Here is a 24,183-nt window from a genome sequence, read left to right on the forward strand (position 1 = left end):
AGCTTTTAAATCTGAGGGCTTGGTAGGTCCTAGTCTCCTTAACCTCCTACCTCATGCAGCTTCAAATTTTCACAGATGGCTTGAGGAGAAGACTGGCTACTTATTTTGGGCAGTCGCCCGTCTCTGGTGGGCTTTTCATTCCTAAGTACCACAGACACTGCAGATACTTCACTCTTTCAGCTTTTATTCTAACCACCCAGAGTTCTGCACAGCCCTAAAATTCAGCAAATGTCCCAGGAGAGGGAACCAGCTGTGTGCACTTGAAGCTTCTCAAGTTGCTAATCTGCCACATCACCTTCAAATGACCACAAAAACTTGAGATTTCCCTCTGGAATTTTGGTCCATTTAGTCATCATTGCTTCCACAGATCAAATATGCCTTTAAAAATATGATTTTTGAGGGGCACCTGGGTGGCTCGGTCGGTTGAGCACCTGACTCTTAATTTCAGCACAGGTCATGATCTCATGTTTGATGGGATCAAGCCCCACATCGGGCTCCATGTTGGGAGCACAAAGCCTGCTTGGGATTCTCTCTCTCTTTCTGCCCCTACTCCGTTCACACTCTCAAATAAATACACATTTAAAAAACAACAAAAAACTACTAAAGGGGCGCCTGGGCTCAGTTGGTTAAACATCCGACTTTGGCTCAGGTCATGATCTCACGGTTTGTGGGTTCAAGCCCTGCATTGGGCTCTGTGTTGACAGTGTGGACCCTGCTTGGAATTCTCTCCCTCTCTCTCTGCCCTTCCCCGGCTCGCATTTTCGCTCTCAAAAATAAACATAAAAAAAAAAAAAAAACTAGTAAAAATATATTTGTATTTTATCTGCTTTATCTGGTTGTTGCCACAATACTTCATCCTATTTGAAAGTAGACTTGTTGAAAACATTAGAAGTAGCAGTGGAATCCAACCTGATAGTAACATCACATTCATTTGAAGAGAGAACAGTAAAAACTGGTACACATTCTACACTCACAACAGCACGACAGCTGCATCTAGGAGTTGCCAGATGTGGACAGTCATTCAGCTGTAGACCTAGCTTGACAGTATACAATATAATTATTCCGAAGGTAAAGTCAACTCAGGAAGATTTCCCACAGTAATTATACAGGAGTCATATTCCAGAAGATACCATGTGTTATGTGAATGACTACCCAATGTGCTCTTCTATAAAGGATAGACCTATTCATTTGGAGTATGATGCTTTTATACTATATGGATAACTGAACAAAGGACAACAGAATAATGAAAATACTGTGTCTGTCTCAGTTCAAATAATGGTTGCATTCCTGAGCATGTTTCACTAAACTTTACACATCTCGAATATGCAATCCTAAGAAAATTGTGTCTGAAATACAAACTACTACATAGATCAAAATGCTTTAGCTGGGGATCACCTGGTTGACTCAGTCAGTTAAGCACCCAACTCCTGATTTTGGCTCCGGTCATGATCCCAGGATCATGGGATAGAGCCCCACATTGAGCCCCTTGTTGAGCTCTGCACTGGGCACAGAGCCTGCTTAGGATTCTCTCTCCCTCTCCCCTTTCCTTGCTCATTCTCTCTCCCTCTCTCTCTCTCTCTGTCTCTCTCTCTCTCTCTCAAAAAAAAAAAAAAAAAGCGTTCAAGCTGGATGTTTACCCCCTCATGTGTATTGAGATGGTCATACTATAGATCACCATTGTTTCTGTCTCAAGCATACAAATAGGAACTGAAATAATATTATGTTCTACAAGTGACCTAAAATGCAGTATCGGGGTGTCTGGGTGGCTCAGTCGGTTAAGCGTCCGACTTCAGCTCAGGTCACGATCTTACAGTTTGTGGGTTCGAGCCCCGCGTCGGGTCCTGTGCAGACAGCTCAAAGCCTGGAGCCTGCTTCAGATGCTGTGTCTCCCTCTCTCTCTGCCTCTCCCCCGCTCATGCTCTGTCTCTCTCAAAAAGAAACATTACATGGGGCGCCTGGGTGGCGCAGTCGGTTGAGCGTCCGACTTCAGCCAGGTCACGATCTCGCGGTCCGGGAGTTCGAGCCCCGCGTCAGGCCCTGGGCTGATGGCTCAGAGCCTGGAGCCTGTTTCCGATTCTGTGTCTCCCTCTCTCTCTGCCCCTCCCCCGTTCATGCTCTGTCTCTCTCTGTCACAAAAATAAATAAACGTTGAAAAAAAAAAAAAGAAACATTACAAAAAATAAAGTGCAATATCATCCATACGTTTTTCTCCTACTGTTTGCTGTTATATCTTAGTGTGTCTGGCTATTTTTGCAGAATTTCTCCTTGAAAAATAGGCAACTTTCTTTTTTGGGCTTCTGCTACCATTGGAAAGCACTACAGCTTACAAAAAGTGATTATGTTAAATATGGAAAGATGTAACAGATTTGTGTGCTAAAATTGAGAAAAGAAAGCAACTATGAACCTTGCCAGCACCTTCTTGCTATGACAAATAAAACATACTGTATAACAGAATTCCCACAAACCATTCACTTTCTTTCTTACTTAGTAGTGTCTTGACATCTCTTATTGTATAATCTAGAAACTACGTATTTAAATTTAATTAAAAATAATGGCATAGTTCTTATTTTCTGAAATATCTCAACCACAAATTGAGAATACCTTTAGGATGAGTTACACAGTTCAGGATGATGTTGCATGAAGGGAATTTTATGGGCAAATTGTTATTTTTGAAAGAATGATTCAGGCAATTTGGTAAGCTGGGCCACTACCTGCAAGGGTGCTCCCTGCCTGATTGCCCCACCCTTACCTGATCAGAGGCCTCTTATCATTTTTTCTCCATCATTCTTTGATTCTTTCCCTTGCTCCAGTAAGGAGGTCACATTTGATTTAGAAACAGAGAGTCCTGCTTACAAGAGGGAAAAAATAGATACTTCAAAATATTATGGTTCCTCCTAGATCCAGACCCAATCTCTTAATATAAAGGCAGAAAAGCTATTACAAGAAAAGCAAAAGCAGAAGGAAACAAGCAAGCCACTTCCCACTTGTACCAATTTTAATTCATTCTCTCAAGAATATGGAGAAGGAATCCAGGTGGGCAATTTAAAGCCCACTCCCTATTTCCTAAAGAGAAAGCAAAGATACCTAAGTTCAGGTTCTAAATTTGCAGGAATAGTAACCTTGGATGAGGTTCCCATAGTTGTCAGTCATCATGTTCCCATATAACTTCTGCTCAGGGTCCAATCAGCCCCTTCCTCCTGAGACAAGTCTATGGCCACGTCTCAATGTTACAAACCTCTAAAATGATAAATACATTTGGGGCGCCTGGGTGGCTCAGTTGGTTGAGCTTCCGACTTCGGCTCAGGTCACGATCTCACCGTCTGTGAGTTTGAGCCCTGCGTCGGGCTCTGTGCTGACAGCTCAGAGCCTGGAGCCTGCTTCGGATTCTGTGTCTCCCTCTCTCTCTAACCCTCCCCGCTCATGCTCTGTCTCTCGGTCTCAAAAATAAAATAAAACATTAAAAAAAATTAAAATGATAAATACATTTTTGTTCACCAAAGACCCCCATATGGTGCTAGGAAAATAATGCCAGGCACACCAAAGGAAAGGGAGGATTTGTACCACGGAGTTGTTCTGGTAGAGATTGAGGCTTGGAGAAAATTATTAGGCAGCAGTGATGTATGTCACAAGGAGTAGGAGAGAAAAATGCCAGCCTCTCACTTTGTGAAAGATTTACCCATACATGAAAAAAACAGACTTAAATAAGGCACTTATTAAAGTGCTAAGTTGCATATTATCTATATTAAATGCAAGGTAAGTTCTTAAAAGGAGGCAGACAGATGCTTGAAAGATACACCTTTAACTGGGACATTAAAAAATGGGCAAGGTGTACATGGAGAGTGAAAACATCATCTGATTTATTTTGACAAATACGTGCTTACAAAAGAAATGTTCCTACTGTAAATGGAACAAGAGGAAAAGTACCTTGGCATTTTCCTGTGACACACCTTATTTACATTTATTTCAGACTAAAACAGGTCTAGTCATATTCAAGGATAAACATGAGTTAGCATAACCTTAAATCTAAATTGTCTCACAGTTAAAGCCATAATATATTAAAAAGGTTTCAGTAATCATGTATGTTTCAACAAAAGCGCATTACTCTTGTTAGTGATATCGATATTGTGGTAGTTGCATTTTCACAATCACAAATGTGTGGAAAAAACTCTGCAAGTACTAGATTAATTAACTAGAAAATAAAATATTTATTCATAGCTTTTTGAATTTGCTTTAAAGCAAAAATCACCTCACCCCCAAAAAAAGAAGAAAAAAAAAAAAAAAAACACCTCCCACAGATTCCCTCCAGTATGACTTCTCAGAACTCTTAAGATTTTGCCACACTCATTAGAATGGTAGTTTTTCCCCCAGTATAATTCTGTAGTTTGATATAATGCAGAAAATCACCCTATATTCAGTTCATTTATAGTGTTGTGTTTTCTCTTTAGAAGAGTATTTTAAAACCTAATAAATACTGCATGGTACAAAAAACACTCCTGAATCATTGTGTTTGCATGACTTTGCTTCATTATGAATTTTCTGATGTCCAAGAAAAAGTGCAATCTTACCCACACATTCTGCCCTGTTTGAGCCGACAGATGCAGAATTAGGGCCAATTTGTAGTTAAAAGCTTTCTCACATCTATTGGCCACGTATCCTTGTCTGGTAGGAAGTTACAAATGTAGAGTAAAGGAATCTCACCAAATGAAGGCTTCTCAGTATTGACTGATTTCATCTTCTGATATTACAAAAAGAATGCAAAGCTATTAATGGCTTTCCCACATATTCCTAGGTTATTTTTTCTCCAGGATGTTGAATCAAGTATGACCCATTTTTCTTCACATTGAACATATTCACATAAGGCTTCTTTCCAAGAATCCTTTGAAGTCAAAGTTAAGGCATTAACTGTTTGCTTTTCTTAATCCATATTCTTATGTTTTCTCTATAGCGTGAATTTCTTTGTGTTCAGTAAGGAACGAGTGATAATTAAATGAATTCTCATATTCATAAGGGTTCTCTAGAGTGTGTGTTCTCTGATGTTTGGCAAGGTTTGAGCTCCAGCTGAAGGACTTATTGCAAAACTTACATACATAGGGCTTCTCCCCAGTGTGAGTTATCTGATGTAGAATGAGGGAAAAGCTCCGGCTAAAGGTTTTATCACATTCAGTACACGCATAGGGCTTTTCTCCAGTATGAATTTTCATATGTTGCATAAGGGATGCATGCCACGTGAAAACTTTACCACAGTCATCGCATTCATAGAGCTTTTCTCCAGCATGAATTCTCTGATGTTTAATAAGGAATGAGTGGCATCGGAAGGCTTTCCTACACTCATTACACTCATAGGGGGTTTTGGTAGTATGGATGCTCTGATGCCGAGTAAGGTGTGAAGAACGGCGAAATGCCTTCCCACATTCAATGCATTCATAAGGTTTCTCTCCGGTATGTGTAATCTGATGGCGAATGAGTTCTGAGCCACTGCTAAAGGCTTTCCCACATTTCCTACATATATACTGTTTCTTTCCTATATGAATTCTCTGATGTCGAGTGAGGTTTGAGGCACGGCTAAAGGCCTTTCCACATTCAGTACATTCATAGGGTTTCTCCCCAGTATGTGTTCTCTGGTGTTCAATAAGGAATGAGAGATAACTGAACGTTTTATTACAGTCCTTACACTCATGGGGTTTCTTTCCAGTATGTATCATCTGATGTTTCACAAGGTTTGAGATCTGGCTAAAGGTTTTGCCACATTCCTTACATACGTATGGTTTCTCTCCAGTATGAGTTCTCTGATGTAGCACAAGGGAAAAGCGCCGACTGAAAGTCTTCCCACATTCATGACATCCATGGGGCCTCTCCACAGTATTGATACTCGTGTGCTGAGACAGGGCTCCCTGATGAGACACTGTTCCTTGCCGGATACAACCCTGATTTCCTTGCATCTGAGTATCTTCCTCGAATTTCCAGCCTCCTTTAAAACTGGAATATTCAGGGCCGTGGCTTAGAATTCTTTCCACTACCAAACACTGGGGTGAGTCATCTTCATAAATGACATTTTTTTGAGAAAACTCTTTGACCTCACGATTTGGTTCTGAAAATGAAAAAACAAAGCAGTTGTTTCTCTTTTTTTGTGTTGAGTAAGATAAAGCCACTCCACTTTTTTAATGAGAGATTTTTTAAAAAGGCATCTCAGCAGTGCATAGCTTTCACAGTTTTTGTAGTTCTCGTGGAGACTGAAATCGGAACAGTAAGCCCAGAAATTCAGAACATATCAGAGGGAGATGTAGGTAAATAACAAGAAAAGCTAAGTAGAAGTAACTGAAGAGGGAGGATAAAACAGAACACGAAGATAAATAATTGGGAAGGATGGGTTTTAGTCCTCAGCTCCACTTAAACTTTATCTGAGGCCAAAATGACTTGAGAAAGACAATTTCATAATGCTGCTAATAAACCACAAATGTTCCTCACGTCCCACAAAGACATCACACTCTGTTTACTTAATGCCTTTGGAACACCTTACAGTAACTTATTCTAAAATTTTTTTTTTCAACGTTTATTTATTTTTGGGACAGAGAGAGACAGAGCATGAACGGGGGAGGGGCAGAGAGAGAGGGAGACACAGAATCGGAAACAGGCTCCAGGCTCTGAGCCATCAGCCCAGAGCCCGACGCGGGGCTCGAACTCACGGACCGCGAGATCGTGACCTGGCTGAAGTCGGACGCTTAACCGACTGCGCCACCCAGGCGCCCCGCAGTAACTTATTCTAAATGGCCAAATAAGTAAAAGGTACCTCTGACAATGACGGTCTATGACCCTCACTCTAACTCTACTTTCCAAACTGACAGCTGACACTCTACTTTGGTATAACAGTGTCTTTCCATCAGATGCTTTTGATAGACAAACATAGGCCCCGATTTTCTCCAGGCTAACTTTATCATTTTGGGGGGGAAACAGAAACTATAATATGAATAATATGAAGACTTTTTAAAAAATATATTCACTCATATCCTAATTCTTAGGAAATATGTAGGAGTAAAAGGCCATGATGTATGCAACTTATTCTCAGATGTTTCAAGAAAAAAAGCATATACCAAAGGATAGAACAAACAAGGTAAAATGTCAGCAGTAGGTAAATTTCAGTAACAAGCTTGTGGTTATTCTTTATACTATTCTTGCAAGCTTTCTGGAAGTTTAAAATTGTATCCAAAAACACATTAAAAACTTCATTTTCCTCTAAAACACACTGTGACATTTATTTTGTTTGAGGGGGTGCTATCTTTTATTATCACTGACCATAAGCTTCTAGGAAATATAAATAGATCTATTGCTTTAATACATATCTGAACAAAGGATCAAGATCTATATTTATAGGGTAGGCATGTAAAAATGAAAGATTAAGATACAGGAAAGAGTGAAATAACAGTTAAGAAAATGATCTCAATAAAGCAAAAATATTTTTTTTTAATGCTTATTTATTTTTGAGAGACAGAGAGAGAGCACAAGCAGCGTGGGACAAAGAGAGAGGGAGACAGAGAATCCGAAACAGGCTCCAGGCTCCGAGCTGTCAGACAGAGTCCGACACAGGGCTTGAACCTGCGAGATCATGTCCTGAGCTGAAGTCGGATGCTTAATCAACTAAGCCACCCAGGCGCCCCAATAAAGGGAAAATCTCACATTACTTTCCTGACTCCTCTATAAACCAATCTCATATCTACTGAGCACCTCAGTAAGAGCCCTGGGGATATAAACTGAATAATTCTTTTCATGAGCTGAGAAATTAAATAGGGAGATAAAGAGGACACAGAAGAAAACAATAATGTAAGAAAGGAGTAAATTCATTATATTTAGAATAAAAATTGTATAAAAGATTAGAAACAACACATAAAAATCACTGCAACAGATAAACAAAGGCTTCATTCAGGAAATTAGTTGGGAACTGAAATATATTATAAGTCAGGTGAACCTAGATATTTCATGATATTAGAAAAAGCCATTGATGTTAACTGCACACAGTTAGTATATTATCTGCCATATGGTTTCCCAGACCATTGAGAGTCAAAAGCACAACCAAGAAAATTAGGTACAAGACATAAATAGAACGCTAATTATATATTCCTCACCCCCCTCTTCCTTCACTCAACATCACCTCCCCTTCTTCCATCGCCTACTATGCCCACACGCTTTTTGGTAATTCCCAAATGGATCTGCTATAACAAAGCACTTACACTTATTAAAAGCCTAAAGAGATACAAAGATTCATTCTCAATGTAACAAAGGGTTCCTATGATAAATCAAAACCTAATATGCTCAAAGCAAAAAATTTTAGATGCATTGACTCTTCTCATGAAAAAAAAATCCTCTATCACGTTACTTAAGATCATTGAGGAAGTACTTCACGTACTACAATGTTGACAGAAAAAAAATCCACCAACCTAGAATTGTGTACCCTACAAAATTATACTTCAAAGGTGAAGGAGAAATAAAGATTTTCTGAGACAAAAACTGAGGAAACATACCATCAGGAGACATGCCTTGCAAGATCCAACACCCATTCATTAAAAAACAAAAACAAAAACAAAAACAAAAACAAAAACTCAACAAATTAGGAATAGAGTGGAATTTCCTCAAGCTATAAAGAACACCAAAAAATCTACAGGTAACGTCAGACTTAATGGTGAAAAATCTGAAGCTTTCCTGCTAAATGTGAACACAGGAAGGATGTCCCTTCTCAGCACTGCTTTTCAATGCCATGATGGAATTCTTAGTTAATGTAAAAAGACATGAAAAGGGGGTGCCTGGGTGGGTCAGTCAGTTAGGCGTCTGACTTCAGCTCAGGTCACGATCTCGTGGTTCATGAGTTCAAGCCCCGCGTCAGGCCCTGTGCTGACGGCTCGGAGCCTGGAGCCTGCTTCCAATGCTGTGTCTCCCTCTCTCTCTGCCCCTCCCTGGCTCATGCTCTGTTGGTCTCTCTCTCTCTCTCTCTCTCTCTCTAAAATAAACACTAAAAAAAAAAAAAAAAAAAAAACGAGGGGAACCTGGGTGGCTCAGTCGGTTGAGCGTCCGACTTCGGCTCAGGTCATGATCTCATGGTTTGTGAGTTCGAGCCCCACATCGAGCTCTGTGCTGACAGCTCAGAGCGTGGAGCCTGTTTCAGATTCTGTGTCTCCCTCTCTCTCTGCTCCTCCCCCACTCGTGCTCTGTCTCTCTCTCTCTCTCTCTCTCTCTCTCTCAAAAACAAACATTAAAAAAAAAAGACATAAAAAGTAAATAAAAGGTATACAGATTGGCAAGGAAGAAATAAAACTTTTTTTTGGCAGATATCAGTATTATCTATGCAGAGATTCTGAGAAAACTTACCAAAAACCTGGAATAAGTAATTATAACAAAGTTGCAGGATACAAGGTCAATGTACAAAAGTCGGTCTTTCCCATACACCAGCAATGAACAAATGCAGTATGAAACTGAGACATTACTATTTGTATTAGCATACCAAAAAAAAAATGAAATACTTAGGTATAAACCCAATAGAACATGTACCAGATTTGTATGAGGAAAACTACAAAACTCTGATGAAAGATATGAAATAAGAAGTAACAGGAGAGACAGAAATATTCCACATTCATAAGAAGCCTCAATATTGTCAAGATGTCAATTCTTACCTGTGGGAAATAAGCTTAGGAATCCCCCGGGGCTTACACCAATGGGTTACAAAGGCATAAAGAAGGACAAAGCCATAAGATGCTCACACCCGAGTTTGGGTTATAAGATCAGGACCCCAGAACAGGGAGGTGCAAAGGCACCCCAGAATAGAGAGGGAGGGGCAAAGGCACCCGAGAACAGCGAGGGGGTGCAGAGCCCCCAGAATAGAGAGGGAGGGGAAAAGGCCCCAGAATAGGGAGGTGCAAAGGTACCAATATAGAACAGAGGTATGTGAAATAAACAAGATTAGGCATTCAGGGCAGAAGTACCCCCCAATTTAGTACTATAGCAGAAAGGAGGGAAGGACCAAGTTAGATAAACAGGTAAATTGGGCTATAGACGCTACTCTGTGCTGCAGGCAAAGTTGCCCTGAGCGGAGATGGTTAACAAAAGAAAAGGTGCCTTGTCAACCCTGAGGTTACTCGCCCTACCTGTCTCATCCCCTAGGCTGAGATAAACAGAGGTGGTGCCCCATGTCCACTGTAAACAACCTTCTGCCCCGCCGCCCGGCGCCAGGATTTTGTTTTGTATTAACCCAAACACCTAACCCCAAATATCTTCAAGACCCCCTTTCCCCCACGTCCATGAGTTAATGTTCACAGATTCATTGTCACTTTGTGCACATCTGTCACCATGTTAGCCTTCTGATCCCAATAAAAACGGGGCAAAGACCCTTATTCAGTGCTCTTGTCTATTCCCAGACATTAGCCATCTCTCGCTTTAATCCTGTATCCTGCTCCTTTGCTAGACAAGAGAGAACTTTAGAGTCTACAACACTTACCAACCTGATCTACAGACTCAATGAAATCCCAGAAAGCAATTTTAGAGATCTCAACAAACTTATTCTAAAGTTTATATTGAGAAGCAAAAGACCTAGAATACCTAACAGAGTATTTAAGGGAAAGAACAAAGTCGGAGGACTGATACTACCTAACCTGAAGACTGACTCTAAACTTATAGTAATGAAGACAGTTTGGTTCTAGAGAAAGACAAGTAGATCAATGGAACAGAGTAGAGAACTCAGAAATAGACCAGAATAATTATAGTCAACTGATCTTTGACAAAGGAGCAAAGACATCTTTTCAACAATGGGTCCTGGAACAACTATGCATCCATATGCATTAAAATGAATTAAGACACAGACCTTACACTCTTGACCAAAATTAACTCAAAATGGTCATAGACCTAAATGTAATACACAAAACTATAAAACTCCTAGAAGATAACACGGGGAAACCTAGATGACCTTAGATATGGCAATGGCTTTTTAGATACAACAACCAAAAGCATGATCTATGAAAGTAATTGATAAGCTGGATGGACTTCATTAAAATAAGAAACTTATGCTCTGCAAAAACCAGCGTCAAGAGAATGGGAAGACAAGCTGCAAACTGGGATAAAATATGTGCAAAAGACAGATCTGTTTAGACCTAGCATCCAAAATATACAAAGAACTCTTAAAACTCAATGAGAAAATGAACGATACAATTTTAAATTGGACAAAAGACCCAAATAGACACTGCACCAAAGAAGATACACAGGTGGCAAGTAAGAATATGGGAAGATATTCGACATCATGTTATGAGAGAATTCTAAATTAAAATGAGATACCAGTACACACTTATTAGAATGGCCAAAATCGGGGCGCCTGGGTGGCGCAGTCGGTTAAGCGTCCGACTTCAGCCAGGTCACGATCTCGCGGTCCGTGAGTTCGAGCCCCGCGTCAGGCTCTGGACTGATGGCTCAGAGCCTGGAGCCTGTTTCTGATTCTGTGTCTCCCTCTCTCTCTGCCCCTCCCCTGTTCATGCTCTGTCTCTCTCTGTCCCAAAAATAAAATAAACGTTGAAAAAAAAAAAAAAAAAAGAATGGCCAAAATCCAATCCACTAACATCAAATGCTAGCAAAGATGTGAAGCAACAGGAACTATCATTCATTGCTGGTGGGGATGCAAAATGGTAGAACCACTTTGGAAAATAGTTTGGCAGTTTCTTAACCAAACATACTCTCACCACATGATTCAACAATTGCACTCTTTGGTATCTTCCCAAATTAATTCAAAAGTTATGTTCACACAAAAGCCTGCATATGAATGTTTATACCAGTTTTCTTTAAAATTGCCAAAACTTGGAAGCCACCAAGATATCCTTCAGTAGGAGAATGCAAAAGTAAACTGTACTTCATCCAGACAATAGAATGTTATTCAGCACTAAAAAGACACAAACTGTTGAACCATGAAAAGGTATAAAGGAACTTTATATGCACAATGTTGAGTGAAAGAAGCCAATGTGAAAACGCTAAGTACTGTATGATTCCAACCATATGACACACTGGAAAAGGCAAAACCATGGAGATAATAAAAAGATCAGTGTTTGCCAGGGGTTGCAGGGCGGGGTGGGGGGAGAGGAACACGCAGATCGTGAAGCATTTTTAGGAAAGTAAAAGTATTCTGTACGCTATTAAAATGGTGGACACATGTCATTCATTATACATTTGTCAAAACCCTCAGAATACACACACCACCACGAATGAACTCTAATGTGAACTATGGACTTTGTGTGATGATGTGTCACTCTAGGTTCATCAGTTGTAACAAATGTACTATTGTGATATGAGATTGTGGTATGGGATGTCCACAGTGTCAGAAGTTGTGGTGGGGGTGGGGTATATAGGAACTCTTTGTACCTTCCACTTAATTTTGACGTGAACCTAAAACTACTTTTTAAGAAGTTTATTAATGAAAAAAAAAGCATTACAGGGGCGCCTGGGTGGTGCAGTCGGTTAAGCGTCCGACTTCAGCCAGGTCACGATCCCCCGGTCCGTGAGTTCGAGCCCCGCGTCGGGCTCTGGGCTGATGGCTCGGAGCCTGGAGCCTGTTTCTGATTCTGTGTCTCCCTCTCTCTCTGCCCCTCCCCCGTTCATGCTCTGTCTCTCTCTGTCCCAAAAAAATAAATAAACGTTAAAAAAAAAAAAAAAAAAAAAAGCATTACAGTATTTATAGCAAAGAAAGGTTTAGGGTATTTTTACTGCTACAATAAAGACTGAGGGATATAAATATACAAATTCACTAGCATTCCTGCAGAAAAGCAATATGACTTGTAAAAAAAGAAACTAGGTAAAGCTGCTTAAGAATAAGTTCAACAACATACAGGGAATGCAGGGAGTTTACACGGAAGATTCAAAATTTTAAGAAGCTGTGAAAATAACTCCCATATATGTACTTTAGCTCAGTATCGGCATCTGGGAGCTTGTTAAAAATACAAATTTGGGGGGCACCTCGGTTAAGCCAGTTAAGCGTATGACTCCTGGTTTTGGTTAAGGTCAGGATCTCACGGTTTCGTAAGTTTGAGCCCCACATCAGGCTCTGCACTGGCAGCACAGAGCCTGCTTGGATTCTCTCTCTCCCTCTCTCTCTACCCCTCCCCTACTCTCTCTCTCTCTCTCTCTCAAAATAAATAAACTTAAAAAAATGCAAATTCTTGGGGCGCCTGCATGACTCAGTTAGTTAAGCATCTGACTCTTGATTTCAGCTCAGGTCATGATCTCATGGTTCGTTGAGATTGAGCCCTGTGTCACTGTCCTCGTGGAGCCTGCTTAGGATTCTCTCGGCCTCTCCCCCACTCACGCTCTCTCACGTGTTCCCTCTCTCAAAATAAATTAACAAAATAAAAAATGCAGATTCTTGGGTTCTAAACCAAATGTAATGACTTAGATTTTTCCAGAGTAGGGTCTGAAATATGTGCTTTAAAACTCTCAAAATGACTGAAATTTGAGAAGCACTGTGATCTCTTTAAGCTCCAGAATGATACCCAGTTACCTACTGAACTGATATATTCAAGTATCCCACAAAGCCCCAAAACTCAGTCACAAATTGACAGTCTTTCCTTCCGCTTCACTTTTTTTTCCCCCACTAACGCCATGCTGTCAACTACGTTTCCTCAGGCTTCTCCAGGTCCCTTTGAGTCCACTTCCTTAGTTTGTTACCAACCTGCGTTCCTCCACTCATTCCCTGGACCCCTCCATACTTCATGTGATGATTACATCTGGCCGAGGTCACGGCAACACCTCTTAAATGAGAGCTGTTTCCTAGTCTTGCTTCCGACAAACCTGTTTTCCAAACGTTAGCTAAGATAAAACGCTCGCCTGCCTAAAATCTTTTAATGACTCCCTAATAGGGAGGAGCTCTAGGTTCATTAACATGGCTTGTAAAGCGCCTGCACGATCTGACCCATGTTTTCCCTAACCATCCTTAATCCCCACCATTTTCCTCCTTTTACTTTACTTTATACTCCTGTTCAATCTAGACTGAACTTCCTGTTCTCATTTTATTAGTATCCTCTTTCTACATGCTGTAACTTTGCTTTTTTTTTCCACTTACAAAACACAAGATGAATGGTTCCAGTCGTGTAAAGATGGAGTTCGTGCACTCTGACCTGTCTCTCCTACTGCATGTAGGTAAACGCTGTGCACAGAATGCACATCTAAGAGCCCTAAAAAGTAAAGGGTAGCAAGGTGATTAGAGAAGGAAATCAGACCTTAAAGTTAACAGTGAACTGGTGGTGAGTTTCTCAGGTTTTTTCCCCCTCCAAACTCTCCAGGCTTAAAGCCAAAGGCAGCATGAAACCAGGAACTGGGCAGTAGGTATGAGGAGAAAGAGCTCCCAGAGAAGCCTCTATTTCTGGTCTGAGGAATGGGAAAGAGGGTCTATACTAGTCAGAGAGAAATCTTATCTTGTCTGTTCAATTCCCATTCCTGCCTAACCCCAAGGCATCTAGCAGCAGTGGTGGCCATACAGGCTCTTAAAACTCTACGAAAGGAGTTTTCTCTCTCAGCAGAAAAATCCGTGTTCCCAAGAGCACAGGGATCCCACCCATCTTTATTCTTTTTCTCCCTGTCTCCTTGTTACTCAGCTGCAGAGGCAGACACAGTTGCAGGAAATACAGAGCAGAGGGGAAACTAAAGGTCTGCCTTTCTACCCAGAAGACTTGAAAGAGGGGGGCCTGGGAGCCAAAACGTGTAGGAGAGGTAGCTCAGGAAAGTGCTCCCGTAAAGTTGTGTATGAAATCCTGGGCTCATCCCTGAGTTGCACGTGCATGGATCTGACCCTGCATCACATACTAGAAACTGTGAAAACGGAAACAAAGGGGAACAAACCACGCAAGTTCGGAAAGGCCAGTAGGAGGTGCACATGCAAGACAAGTACAACAGACCCACAAAGCCTTTAAAGACAGGGCTGTCCCGGAGCCGCATACATAGGAGAGGGGTTAGAACTAATGGCTTCAAACTTGCTTAAATAAAATTAACATCTCAATGTGACTTAAACAAGACCCAAAGTCTTCAAATATCAAAATGAATACATTACAATGAAAGTTACAGGACATACAGAGAAACAGAAACGTTTCATTATCCTGCAGGGCAGGACAACCAGCACGCACTTGTGACGCATTTATGTATGGACAGTGCACTTAAAAAAAATACTAGGGGCACCTGGATTGGCTCAGTCAGTTAAGCAACTGACTCTTGATTTTGGCTCAGGTCATGATCTCACAGTCATGGGATCGAGCTCTGCATCGGGCTCAGTGTGGAGGCTGGAGCCTGCTGGCAACTCACCCGCTCTCCCTCTCTCTGTCCCTGCCCTGCAGTGTGTGCTCGCTCAGTCACGTTCTCCCCCCCAAAAATTTAAAAACTTATATGAATAAATAATTTTAAAAATACTAGGCAAAACTGTTATTTTGGTATGAAAAATGACATTTTGCTCATGTAGGAAATGTCCCATTTATTCATCGAGAGTGAAGTACTGTAGAGTGAAATGTTGAGATGTCTATAATTTACTTTTTTTATTATTAAAAAAAAATTTTTTTTAATGTAATTTCTTTTGAAAGAGAGAGAGACAGCATAAGCAGGAAAGGGGCAGAGAGAGAATCCTAAGCAGGCTCCATGCTGACAGCACACAGCCCGATGCAGGGCTCAAACCCACAAACCATGAGGTCATGACCTGAGCCGAAATCAAGAGTCAGACGCTTAACTGACTGAGCCACCCAGGTGCCCCTATAATTTACTTTTAAATTATTCAGCAAAAAAAGGGTGCCGTAAGGCAAATACAGTAAAATGTTATCCATTATTAAATCCATGACTAAGACTGAATAGATGTATGCGAGGATAGAAAAAGAGAGATTCACTGAAGAACAGAGAACCCAGAAACATACACAAAAAATGGTATTTAAGTTATGACAAACTGAAGACAACAAAAGGAAAGGACAGACACATCAGTGTATGGTGCTATGAGAACTGGATCTGCTCGCAGAAGGGATCAAAACTGACGAGTAACTCATATGACGCACAAGAATAAGCTCAAAATAGGCTATGGACCTAAATGTGAATGGCATAAAGACCAGGCTTTTTAAGAGAAAATACAGGAAGATGTCTTCATTATGACCTCATGGTAAGAAACAGTTTCTTAAACAGTCCAACCATAAAGGGAAAGATTGGTAAGTCTGACCACACTAAAATTAAGAATTTCCATTCATCAAAAAAAGTTACTAAGGGGGAAAGTAGATCACATGTGAGAGAAGATGTTTGCAGTGAGTGACAATAATTAGCAAAGAATCTGAATCTGAGATATGTAGCTTCTACAAATCGGTAAGAAAAAGGTAGGTCATCCAATACATGAGCAAAAACCTTCAAGAGGCACTTCACAAATGACGGTATCTAAATATCCCATAAACACACCGAATGGTGCTCAACCACATTAGTAATCAGAGAAATGCAAGTTTATGACAGGCGGGGACACTCACCACTATCCTAACGAGGAGGACACAGAAATGCAAGCTTAAGCCACAAGCTACCACTGCACACTCTTCTGACAGTTGAATATTATGGTGCCGAACTTTTGGGCATTGGTGAGTTTGGGGAACAAGAGGACCCCACGTACGGTGTTTGTGAGAACATAAGTCAGTAAAAGCACCGTGGAAAACATTTTGGCATTAGCTAATAATGTGAAGGAGGGTCACTGTCCTCTGACCTAGCGATTCCAGCCCTAAATATCACCCCAGGAAACCCGTGCCAGGATACAGGGACAATAGTAACACTGCCTGCGACAGCCCTAAAACGCAAACAACCCAAGAAGGCCTCAATAATAGAATAAATGGGGGAAGGCTTAGCTGTACAATGAAACGACCTCTAGGGTAATATGCAAAATGCATAAATCTTAAAAGTACTTTTCAGAAGCAAATCACAACATATACATTATGAACCCCTCTATGTAAAGTTCACAAACATACAAACCTAAACTATAGTGATTACAGACACAGATGACAAAGCTATAAAGAAAACTAAGTTACTCCCATTAAAGAGAAGGCTGCCTTTGAGTGGGGGCAGGAGTGAGCACTCAGAAAGTTCTTAGGGACCTGGCAGTGTTCTATTTACTGACCTGAGTGGTGGTTACATGGGTGTCTTAGTAATTGGTTAAGCTGCAGATTTATGTTTATGCATTATTTCTGTGTGATATTTCACCTTTCAAAAATGTACTGGACTGCAGCCAGTTAAGCCAACTGTGCTGTCTCCCCATGGGGCCTGATGTGCAGCCTCCTCAGTCGTATATGCAGCCTGTTGCTTCTGTGAGTTGCCTTAGAGGAGGCAGTCCTTTCCAGTGGACCTTCACGTCTGACCTCATGCTATCCCTAATCTGGGCTCCAGACAGGCATATGGGGGGACCTTTGGAAAGCCCCAGGGCACCATGGCCAGGGTCCGCACAGGCCAAATCATGTCCATCCATACCAAGCTGCAGAATAAGGAGCATGTGATTGGCACCGTACACAGGGCCAAGTTCAAGTTCCCTGCTGCCGGAAGAGCCACATCTCCAAGAAGTGGGGCTTCACTAACTCTAATGCGTATGAATTTGAAGATATGATGACTGAAAAAACAGCTCATCCCAAATAACTATGGGGTCAAATACATCCCTAATCGTGGCCCCCTGGACACATGGCAAGCCCTGTGTTCATGAGAACCTCAGCACCACTGCCCCCCACCTTTGTGCCACCAATAAATCCTACTCTGTTTGAAAAAAAAAAAAAAAGGGAGACAGAGGTACTAGAATGAACACACAAAAACTGGACAAGCTGTATTAAGGTAACGGAGGGGCACTTCGCCCCTCGGGAGAGCATTAGACTCTCGATCCTTGACGTCATGAGTTCAAGCCCCACGCCGGGCACAGAGATGGGTGGAAGCGAGGGAGGGAGGAAGTAGTGGGACTAGCGGCAATTTTTCCCTCCCTTCCCCTGTACACAGTTTTATTGGTTTTATTATTTTTACATGTACAAGAGGACACTGTTCTTCAGCTCATACTTAAATGAAGAACTCTCCCTGCATTTGCTCCACTCATGACTTCAGCCCACGTCAGTACCTTCCACACCCTCCTGGAAGTCTGCAGCACATGCAATTAACCACCGCTCTCCCGACAGATGGAGCTCAGTGTTCCTGACACCTGCTCCTGCTCCCTCACCAGTCCTTCCAAGCTGCTGCTTCCGGCACACAGAGGCAGTCTCTGGTTATCTCAGTGGAAGGTCAGTGTACCTCCAGGAGAGGTTCGTTTCAGAATCAACGAAAGAACTTACAGAACCCTGCATAAATAAAGAATTTAGGCTCCATAGATCTTCAAGTCTACTCTCCATAGACTCTTCCAGGGCAGGGCACGGCCATTTGTTTTTAAAGAGCTTCACCAGCCATTCTACTGTCAACTGAAGGTGAAGGTTTTCAGGCACTGCTCAATCTCAGGGCTTTAATTTTTGCTTCTGAGTGTTAAAATTCCCACATCTACATCTCCAACTTGAACTGTTTTCCGTGATCTATTCCAACAGCCTATGCATCTCTTCACTTGGAAATACCATCCTCTACTCACACCAAGCACATCTCCTTACTAATTCAGCACTTACTCTCCAAAACTGATCTCTTTCCTGTCTTTTCTGCTTCTATTACTACTATCCCTATCCAAATCATCTGGGCCTAAACAAATAGGAATTCGTTTTTCCTTACTGCTGAACTGACAATTTGAGGACATCTAATGAAATTATTTACAGACCTATTATATCTCACTAGACTATAATTTCTTTGGTGGTTATTATACTTTTTTATATTTTCTACTCTCTGTAGCACCTAAGAGAAAGTCTTTTAAATAAACATTAAAGGAATGTGTGAGTGAACGAATAAAGCCATCAGGTAACCAAAAAGCAACGAATCAGTCTTTCCAAGGTGGCTAACTGGAACAGTAGTACACAGAAAAAATATATACCTTTTAACTTAGGCAACAGAAACAGAGGTCAATTTCAAGAAAGACAGGGAGGAGAATTCAAAAAGAATTGAAATCCAGAGCCCAGACAGAGCTAACGATGGAAAGAAAGCACACATCTATTTGTAAGAAAGCGGGGAAAGCATAAGATGAGAACTAAAGGCCGACTGGTAAGTGGGTGTGAACGTGGTTCCTTATGGAGCTGTGTGGGCAAGACTTCATAGTCTCCATACCTCTGCTATCTTTAAGGGAAAACTTTCCAACCAACATACAAAAAAGCATTGCATTCTCATTGATTAGTTGGGTTGTTATTAACTTACTCACCTGAAAACAGATCTCTTCTCACACCTCTTTTCTCCAACCAGGGCTCTTTCCCTTGCTCCAATAAGGAAACCACATATGGCTTAGAAATGTTAAGACCTGCTTGCAGAAAAGGAAATAAATTCAAAATCAGTCCTTCAGTCCCTAGAAGAGGAGCCATTAAAAGAAATGCCAAGGGTGCCTGGGTAGCTCAGTCAGTTAAGCATCCGACTTCAGCTCAGGTCATGATCTCACAGTTCATGGGTTCGAGCCCAGCATCAGGCTCTGTGCTGGCAGCTCGGAGCCTGGAACCTGCTTCGGATTGTCTCTCTTTGTCTCTCTCTCTCTCTCTCTCTCTGCCCCTTGTCTGTTCATGCTCACACGCACTCTCTCTCTCTCTCAAAAATAAATATTTTTTTAAAAATTTTTTAAAGAAATACCAGATGTAGGAGCACCTGGCTGGCTCAGTTGGTAGGGCATGCAACTCTTGATCTTAGGGTTGTGAGTTTGAGCCCCACACTACATGTAGAAATTACTTAAAAATAAAATCTTTAGGGGCACCTGGGTGGTTCAGTTGGTTGAGTGGCTGACTTCAGCTCAGGTCATGATCTCATGGTCCGTGAGTTCGAGCCCTGCGTCGGGCTCTGTGCTGACAGCTCAGAGCCTGGAGCCTGTTTCAGATTCTGTGTCTCCCTCTCTCTGACCCTCCCCCATTCATGCTCTGTCTCTCTCTGTCTCAAAAATAAACAAACGTTAAAAAAGAATTAAAAATAAATAAAAAATAAAAATAAAATCTTTAGGGGCACCTAGGTGGCTCAGTCAGTTAAGTGTCTGTGTCAGGCTCGGCGCTAACAGCATGGATTGCATGGGATTCTCTCTCTCCCTCTCTCTCTGCCCTTCCCCTGCTCACTTACTCTCTCTCAAAATAAATAAATGTTAAAAATAAATAAATAAAATTTTTTGAAAAAGAAATATCTTGGGGCACCTGGGTGGCTCAGTCGGTTGAGTGTCCGACTTCGGCTGAGGTCATGATCTCACAGTCTGTGAGTTCGAGCCCCGCAACGGGCTCTGTGCTGATGGCTCAGAGCCTGGAGCCTGTTTCCAATTCTGTGTCTCTCTCTCTCTGCCCCTTCCCTGCTCATGTTCTGTCTCTCTCTGTCTCAAAAATAAACAAAAACATTAAGAAAAAAAAAAAGAAAAAGAAAAAGAAATATCTACCAGATGTAAACATGAACGCTTAGGATTCAGTGCTTATAATCCATCTTAAAAAGTTAAAAAAGAGGGCCATCTGTGGCTCAGTCAGTTGAGCGCCCAACTCTTGATTTCAGCTCAGGTCAAGATCCCAGCCTTGTGGGATCAAGCTCCACATTAGGCTCCTTGCTGAACGTGAAGCCTGTTTAGGATTCTCTCCCTCCTTCTCCCTCTGCCCCTCCCCACTCACACACTCCCTCTCCCTCTCTCTCCCTAAAATAATGAATGAATGAATGTAAAAAACAAACAAAAAGAAAACTAACATACCTCCCTTGGGAATATTAAGTCAGAAAACCAAGATTTACAACAGCCGTCCCCAAGTTTAAATTCTGACTTAGAGGAGATAAGAAGGAATACACTTACCCAGTGAAACCAGGTGGCTGTAGTTCTCCAACATCACATGTCTGTACAAATCTCTTTGAGGAGGCTGAAGCCATTCCCACTCCTCCTGGGAGAAGTCTATGGCCACATCTCTGAATGTCACTGACCCCTGAAATGATATACAGATATCTGCACAACCAGCACCCATGCTCCCAAAGGCCCTGATTAGGAGTGAAATGAGTCTCACCATGGAGAGTAGACAGTGTATGCACAGAGTAGCAATGGGGGTTTTCAGAATTCTAATTAGTAAGAGCCTGGCTGTTTTGTTTTATTGCATAATTGGAGAAAAGGAAAAAAATAAATACAATTTGTCCTGACATAATTTACAATTTTGTGAAAGATAAAGGATTATACACATGAACAACATGGATCTCTGCCTTTTGTTGTTCAAGTTCTTAGAATCTTAGAACACTTAATGAATAACAAAGACAGTCCCTTTGTATTCAGTAGGCAGTGTATATTTTCCTTGATAGCAGTCTATTTTAATGAGATCCGGCAAGAATATCTTCATGGTAACAACCGGCTACAGCAGACAGCAGCAGTACCTTTAAAAAGGGGCATGCACTCAAGTGCAACACGGTTACCGCCATTCCTGAAAAAAGGGCTATGAAACTTACCCGGGATGTAAGCAGTGTCACAGAACAAGGATACGCAGTAAGAAAGACTACCCAAGGAAGACATGTCCCCCATCCCAGAATGGAACCAAAAGCTTTCCCCTCAGGGTTAGGAGTAATAATGTGCCCCCACTTCACGGCCTGCTTTTGCACTGCTTCAGTAACCCACACAACCATTAAGCATGAGCAGAAATTTTAAAAGGGGTCAAACTAGTAAGAGCTCCAGATGCATGGCAGTTGTATCTTACAGTTAAAAAAAAAAAAGTTTTAAGCGATAAAGGTTACTGACTAGTAAAGGAAGCTATTTTCTCAACAACGGAATCTGCAGCACAGATGGAAACTGGACTCCCCAGCAAATTTGGGAGAGCATCTGGATTTGGAGACAAGCATGAGACAATGTATGTAGGGCAGAGAAGTAGAACTAAAAACAGGAACTAAATCAAACAGTTGGCCTTCTTACCCCCACCTCTGTGAAACAACTGCCAGAGATTTTGTTTGCCCCAGCTGAACCCCCCACACCCAGGATGGGTCACGCATCAGGGTCACTTGGGAGTGACTGTTGAACTGCACACCCAGAGTTTCTGGTTCAGAAGGTATGGGAAGGGAGCTCATGACTATACGTTTCTAGTAAGTTCTCACGTGATGCTGATACTGCTGGTCCAGGAATTCCACTTTGAGACCACTGACACAGGTGCTGAAAGTACATGCTTAATTAGAATATGATTGGGGCAGTCGGGTGGCTCAGCCGGTTAAGGATCTGACTCCCGATTTGCGCTCGGGTCATGATCTCACGGTTCCTGGGATGGAGCCCCACTTCTGACTCTGCGCTGACAACGAGGAGCCTGCTTGGGATTTCCTCTCTCCCTCTCTCAAAAATAAACAAACTTTAATATGTACGACTGAGAAAGGGGTAGCTGGAGCGAGGGACAGAGTAAAGCACTCCTCATTCTAACGCTGGGGAAAGGAGGAAGAAGTGACCTAACACACCCGCCCCCTCCCCCGCCGGCTCCCGACCTTCCCCCAGGGCCGAAACCCGCCCACAACCGGACAGCTTCCCGTCAACCTTCCCACGTCCCCTCAGGTCCAGGTGCCCGAAGGGGAGGACCAGAGCAGGGCGCTTCCGGAGAAAGCAAGCCTCTGTCCCCCAGTCCTGAAGCACACAGATGCCCTGGGAAAGAAAAAAGGCGCAGCTCACCTGAGACATGGCTCGCGGCGGGACCGAGGAGCGCAGGGGGAAACGGCACAGCTGGCAGCGAGAAAAGACAGCCCTGAGCGCGCGGGGCCGTCCCGGAGCGACCGGGCCCCACCGGCTGCGGACTCCCACCGCGGCACAACCACCCACCCACCCTTCCTTGTCACCCAAAGGACCGGGGCCGCCAAAGAGAGTCCCTCCCAGCCACGGTGTGGGATCCGGGGAGCCTAGACCCGACCCGCACCCCGGCACCGCCTCCTGTAACGGGGTCACAGGACGGCGCGTTTCCTCTGCGCCTTTAGCCGGGGAGCTGCAGGTGGTCTTCGGCCCGGGCCACCTGGAGGGGATCTCGGACAGAGGGGGCCGCTTTAAGTATCTTGGGCCCAAGTGAGCCAGACTTTCGGATCCGCGTCCGGGGAGGGACTCTACCCGCCACAGCCTCAGACACCAGACCCCGCGACAAGGCCGGGCCGCGGACGACTACACTTCCCAGGACCCACCGCGGCCGCGGGGCCAGGGCAGAGGCGCTCCCATCACCCACCACCAATGCCCGAACGCCCCGCGCCTGCGCACACAGCGCCAGAGCCCGCGGGCCTCGGAAGGCCACACTGCCGAAGACCTACCGCGGCCTCCCCCGCGAGGGCTGAGGCGCTCCCCTCACGCACTACTACTGCCAGAATGCCAGGCACCTGCGTACGCAGCGCCAGAGCCAGGGGGCCTGGGACGACGACACTTCCTAGGACTACACTGTGGCCCACACACTACAACTCCCAGAATGCCCCGAGACCATGCCAAAATCCAGGTGGCCTCAACTACGACTCCCATAATGCCCCACGTCCCGAGCCTGACACCAAGACTCCACCCTCAGACCTGCTACGAAACCCAAATGGACTGCGGGCCCCGAACTTCCGCGACAAACCACCAGCGTCGGCAGCTGTAGTAAACGGAATTCCCGCGTGAAGGGCTGAGATTCTAAGAGACTCTCGCGCCAGGGCAGCGATGGCTCCCGTCGGCCGAGCACGGACGCTGCATCCATCGGACGTGACAGGAGAACGCAGCCCCGGGGTGGCCCGGCTCCTCCTCCCAGGTTCTGACCTGCCCGACGCCCTTCGGAAAGAGGAGCTGGAGTAGCTGAACTGCCAGAACGACCTAGGGGCTCCTTTCCTCCCTACGCCGTGCAGGATGCTGTCGTGGCCGCGTAGGGAAGGTTTTGGGGCGCAAGCCAGACACCGCCCTGCCCTTAAAGAGCTCAGGGCCCCAGGAGGAGGGAGGCGGGAGGAGGAACTAGACACTGAAAGAGCCGGCCCATTGAATCCGGGAGCATTGTTCCAGGTGGAGGGAATAGTTTGTGCAAGACTTAAAGGCAAGAAAAAAATGAAGTCCATTATTTAAAAAAAAAAAAAGAAAGAAAGAAAGAAGGAAGAAGTACTCCACTGGCTGATGGTTGCAGAGGGAGAGATTGGGGGGAT

The 24,183-nt window shown here is 43.3% G+C and overlaps 1 protein-coding gene and 1 pseudogene across 5 annotated transcripts; one reads left to right on the plus strand and one right to left on the minus strand.

Moving 5' to 3' along the window:
* Window positions 1–3,829: 3,829 nt before the first annotated feature.
* On the minus strand, window positions 3,830–23,267 carry ZNF140 (zinc finger protein 140). 5 transcript variants are annotated; one of them, XM_086681345.1, is made up of 5 exons: window positions 22,959–23,267; window positions 21,812–22,768; window positions 20,891–21,017; window positions 19,301–19,399; window positions 3,830–6,088 (listed from the first exon to the last, which is right to left on the minus strand). In XM_086681345.1, exons 3-5 carry the CDS (start codon window positions 20,922–20,924, stop codon window positions 4,929–4,931), a joined length of 1,293 nt encoding a protein of 430 aa, XP_086537471.1. In that variant the 5' UTR covers window positions 20,925–21,017; window positions 21,812–22,768; window positions 22,959–23,267; the 3' UTR covers window positions 3,830–4,928. The 5 variants fall into 5 exon arrangements, with proteins under 5 accessions (XP_086537471.1, XP_086537470.1, XP_086537469.1 ...); XM_086681344.1 differs by having other exon boundaries at window positions 21,812–22,216; window positions 22,718–23,267; XM_086681343.1 differs by having other exon boundaries at window positions 22,718–22,768; window positions 22,959–22,999.
* On the plus strand, window positions 17,225–17,334 carry LOC147575210 (small nucleolar RNA SNORA70; annotated as a pseudogene).
* Window positions 23,268–24,183: the final 916 nt, after the last annotated feature.

The sequence above is a fragment of the Puma concolor genome, chromosome D3 (assembly GCF_028749965.1).
Source record: "Puma concolor isolate L17-30 chromosome D3, mPumCon1.1.hap2, whole genome shotgun sequence".
Lineage (NCBI taxonomy): Eukaryota > Metazoa > Chordata > Mammalia > Carnivora > Felidae > Puma > Puma concolor.